This window comes from Otolemur garnettii, unplaced genomic scaffold, assembly GCF_000181295.1.
Source record: "Otolemur garnettii isolate 467f Iridium unplaced genomic scaffold, OtoGar3 scaffold00102, whole genome shotgun sequence".
Taxonomy (NCBI): domain Eukaryota; kingdom Metazoa; phylum Chordata; class Mammalia; order Primates; family Galagidae; genus Otolemur; species Otolemur garnettii.
The window spans coordinates 1,193,234-1,197,648 of NW_003852497.1; the positions used below are offsets into that span (position 1 = coordinate 1,193,234).

General features: G+C 51.7%; 1 protein-coding gene across 1 annotated transcript in view; it reads left to right on the plus strand.

Annotated features, from left to right (window-relative positions):
- Nucleotides 1-592: 592 nt before the first annotated feature.
- GOT1L1 (glutamic-oxaloacetic transaminase 1 like 1) overlaps nucleotides 593-4,415 on the plus strand; it is a 6,003-nt gene continuing 2,180 nt past the window's right edge. The window contains exons 1-6 of the mRNA XM_003796313.1: nucleotides 593-707; nucleotides 2,568-2,749; nucleotides 3,081-3,192; nucleotides 3,441-3,550; nucleotides 3,751-3,843; nucleotides 3,937-4,087. Coding sequence (XP_003796361.1) covers nucleotides 593-707; nucleotides 2,568-2,749; nucleotides 3,081-3,192; nucleotides 3,441-3,550; nucleotides 3,751-3,843; nucleotides 3,937-4,087 — 763 coding nt within the window. The remainder of the gene's footprint in view (nucleotides 708-2,567; nucleotides 2,750-3,080; nucleotides 3,193-3,440; nucleotides 3,551-3,750; nucleotides 3,844-3,936; nucleotides 4,088-4,415) is intronic.

Genomic DNA, 4,415 nt, shown 5'->3' on the forward strand with positions numbered 1-4,415 from the left:
GTGTGCTGAACACCCTCACTTTGTGCACATTAGGTGAGATCCCTCCAATCACCCTCCCTCCTCTCCCCTCCCTCTCACTAGACTATACTTGTGTTTTTTCTTTCATGTGGACGTGGAGTTGTTTTCTATTCCTTTTTAAATCTAGGGTAAATCGCAAAATGCAAATTTGTCCCTGGACTTGCCAGCTGTGTGATCTGGAGTTCTCTTGGCTCCGGGGCTTCTGGTTTGTCCTGTCTTGTAAGCAGCTGGCTGGCTATTCTGGACTGAGCCACTTGGGGCTAGAGAAGAGAAGGTGGTGGGAGAAAGTGCCTGGGAATTAAGTCCATGTCCTCCCTGTCCCTGCCCCCACCCCCTACCCCTGCCCACTCTCTCAGGGGATTCTCCTCAAGTGCCACAGAATGTTCCCGTAAGGATGCGCCACAAAGACTGGGAAGTGTGAGGTTCCGTTGCTGCAGCGACCAGTCGTCCAGAGTCTCTGCCTTGGAACTGCCAAGGTTCTGGGAGAAGGTGGCCTCCCAGGCCGGGAGGGAGACTCTGGGCAGCAGCAGAGAAGAGCACAGTGTGGAGACTTGATTCCACTGTCAGCTCTGTTATGCCCACGCTTTCAGTGTTCACAGACGTGCCCCTAGCCCACAAGCTAGAAGGCAGCTTGTTAAAGGCCTACAGGCAAGATGGTCACCGTAACAAGACATTCCTGGCCTATAAAGGTAGTGGTTTTAGAGTGTAAGACTGAAGATAGGCTAACTGCCTTTGGGGGGACGGTAGCCCACTGTTTCGAGGTGACCGGGGCACCGCAGGCCTCTGCAGGTAGACAGATATTTTCTTGTTGAACAATAGCTCAGTGGGGAAAGAGCAGAGAATGTCCCACGTCATTCCCTGCCCTCTGCCTTTCTCTGGGGCTCTGGGGAACTGGTAAGAGCTTTGTCTTATTCTAAGATTCTGTGCTTGGGGGCCCACACGGGCAGCCCACACTTTCTTCAGCCTCTCCCCTTCTCTCTCTCTCTCTTGCTCTCTCTCTTCCTGTTCTTGAACCAAAATAGTTTCCCCAACTGACCTTTCTGATACGCGAGCAGGCCTCACTACTGTGCAGGGCAGCACCCTTAGCTTCCTTTATCTATAAACTCCCGTTTTGTCTATAATTTTTAACCTATAAAAATGGGCCTAGGTAGCCATCATCTTTTTCTAAAAGACAAAAATTATATGCATTCACTAATAGAACACTGGTTTTTTTGTTTGTTTGTTTTTGTTTCTGAGACAGAGTCTCTGTTGCCCTGGATAGAGTGCCTTGGCATCACAGGTCACAGCAACCTCAAACGCTTGGGCTCAAGTGATCCTTCTTGCCTCAGCCTCCTGAGTGTCTGGGACTACAGGCACCTGCCACGACACCTGGCTAGTTTTTCTATTTTTAGTAGAGACAGGGTCTTGCTCTTGCTCAGGCTGGTCTTGAACTCCTAAGCTCAAGTGATCCATCAACCTGGGCCTCCTAGAGTGCTAGAATTACAGGTATGAACCACTACGCCTGGCCCACATTGTTTTTATAAAGGAAAAAGGAAAGTTGCCTTTTCTTTTCTTTCTTTCTTTTTTTGGAGACAGAGTCTTACTTTGTTGTCGTTGTCGTTGGTAGAGTGCTGTGGCATCATAACTCACAGCAACCTCAAACTCTTGGGCTGAAGTGATTCTCTTTCTCAACCTCCCTAGTAGCTGGGACTACAGGCACCCACCACAAACAAAGCCTGGCTATTTTTAGAGAAGGGGTCTCACTTTGGCTCAGGCTGGCCTCGAACTTGTGAGCTCAGGCAATCCACCCACCTTGGCCTCCCAGAATGCTAGGGTTACAGGCATGAGCCACTGTGCTCGGCCGGAAAGTTGTCTTTTCTTTTTTTTTGAGACAGCCTCAAGCTGTCGCCCTGGGTATAGGGTGCTGTGGCATCACAGCTCATAGCAACCTCCAACTCCTGGGCTCAAGCAAGTCTCCTGCCTCAGCCTCTCAAGTAGCTGGGACCATAGGTGCCCACCACAACGCCTGGCTATTTTTTTTGGTTGCAGCCATCATTGTTGTTTGGTGGGCCCAGGCTGGATTCGAACCCACCATCTTAGGTGGATGTGGCTGGTGCCTTAGCCACTTGAGCCACAGGCGTTGAACCCATTTCTTTTTTGTTGTTGTTGAGACAGAGTCTCACTATGCCACCCTTGGCAGAGTGCTATGGCGTCACAGCTCACAGCAACCTCAAACTCTTGGGCTTACGTGATTCTTTTGCCTCAGCCCTCCAAGTAGCTGAGACTACAGGCACCTGCCACAAAGACCAGCTAATTTTTGTTGCAGTCGTCACTATTTAACTGACCCGGGCTGGGTTCAAACCCACCACCCTTGGTGTATGCAGCGGGTGTGTAACCACTGTGCTACGGGTGCTGAGCCATGGAAAGTTGTCTTTTCATAGGTAGCTTTCCAAAGCCCCAAGAAAATAAGGACACACTTACTGTCCATGGGCCATGTGCAGAGCCCAGAAGCCCCGATGCAGGTCCCCGAGGCCAGGTGTCTGGAGATCCTTCTGTGGTTTCCCTCACAGTCTGCATGACCAATGAAGGCCACCCCTGGGTTTCTCTGGTGGTGCACAAGACCCGACTGCAGATTTCAGGGGATCCCTCCTTGGATTATGAGTACCTGCCCACGGTGGGCATGAAATCGTTCATCGAGGCCTCTTTGGAACTCCTCTTTGGAAAGCACAGTGAAGCCATCAAGGAGAACAGGGTGAGAGGAAGGGCCCTCGCCTTTCACCCTGACACAGAGAGCAGAGATCCAAGTCTGCACAACCTTAAAACCTGAAAGAGACGTGGGAGGGTCCCCTGGCATTGACAGAAGGGTCCCCTGAGGCCCAGAGAGTCCACAGCTGTAGCCCTGGAAGGGAAGAACCAGGATCAGTTCTTGGTTCTAGTAATCAGTACCTGGTTCTAGTACTGCCTACAGGGCAGCTCACCCTGCTGACCCGAAGGCTCCTTCAGGAAAGGAACGCTGTGAATCCAAGGTCGTGTGAGGATGACCATTAGTCTTCTAAAGCATTATTTCCATATTTTGCTGACAGGTAGGGGGTGTGCACACTGTTGGTGACAGTGGCGCCTTCCAGCTTGGAGTTCAGTTTCTCAGAACTTGGTGCAAGCATGCTAATGTGGCCTATGTCATCTCTTCTCAGAAAGGTGAGTGTCACATACGACGAGGGCAGCAGAAGACCCCGGCCCCATTCCTGATTTCCATGCCATGACCCTTCTTCCTTGCTGTTCCTCATTCTTTGTCACGAGAAGAACGGCAGACAAGCCAAGCTCTGTGTGTGCTTTTCCTGTCCTTGTCCCTCCCGTGGCCAGTGGCTCTCAGCCCCCTCCAGTAGCTCTGCCTCCATCTCTCCTCTCTCCCGTGTAGTAGCTGGTGGGGGTCTGTGCTCCCACAGAGCCGCACGGACTCGTCTTCCAGGACCTGGGCTTTAAGGTTTACGAATACTCCATCTGGGACCCCGAGAAGCTGTTCATGGACCCCAATGTGTTCCTCAATGTGGTGGAGGTAGAGGGGCCCTGCTCAGTCTTCTCCCCAGACCTGACTTACTCGCCTTTCCTCCCCTGGACCTCTTTAGTCACCCGAGACCTTTTACCAAGTCCATTAGTAGAAACCAGCATGGAGAAGCTCTTCTCCCCCAGGTCCCCTGGCTCCCCCACCACTTGGTAGGGGAGGTCCCTGATGAGACAGACAGTCTCTACCTACAGCAGATCCCACGCGGCTGCGTCCTTGTGATCGGGAACATTATGGACTGCAAGTTTTCACACCATCAGTGGGAAAAGTGCATGGCCCTCCTGAAGGTGTGCCCGGCCTCCTGTCTGCCTTCCTGCCTCTGGGTCAGCTCTCTGCTCCATCCAGCTCACGCCTTTTTTTAATTCTTCTTTCTTCTCCAGAGCAAGCAGATATTCCCGTTTTTTGACATTCCCTGTCAAGGTTTACACACCGGTGACTTGGAAGAAGACACTAGAATCCTACAATACTTTGTCGCTCGAGGTTTCGAGTTCTTTTGCAGCCAGTCTCTGTCCAAGAATTTTGGCATTTATGGTATGGTATGGGAGAAGGGAAGTGGTGCCATGCCTGGGGCGCAAAGGGTGCTTTGGACGCCTCTTATCCTCTGCAGGGCGCTGAGGGCTCCAGAGAGGGCATGGCAGAGGCAAAAAGGAAGCACTAGAATTGGGCTAGAATTGGGTTCTGTAACTAGGACTGGCTACCAAACTCAACTCTGGTTAGGTCATTTCCCACCCCTCTCAGTCCTCTGTTTGCCAAGTATAAAATGAGAGGAAGCTGGACACGGTGGGATGCACCTGTAGTCCAGAGGCTCAGGCAGGAGGATCTCATGAGTTCAAGGTCAGCCTGGGCAACACTGAACACC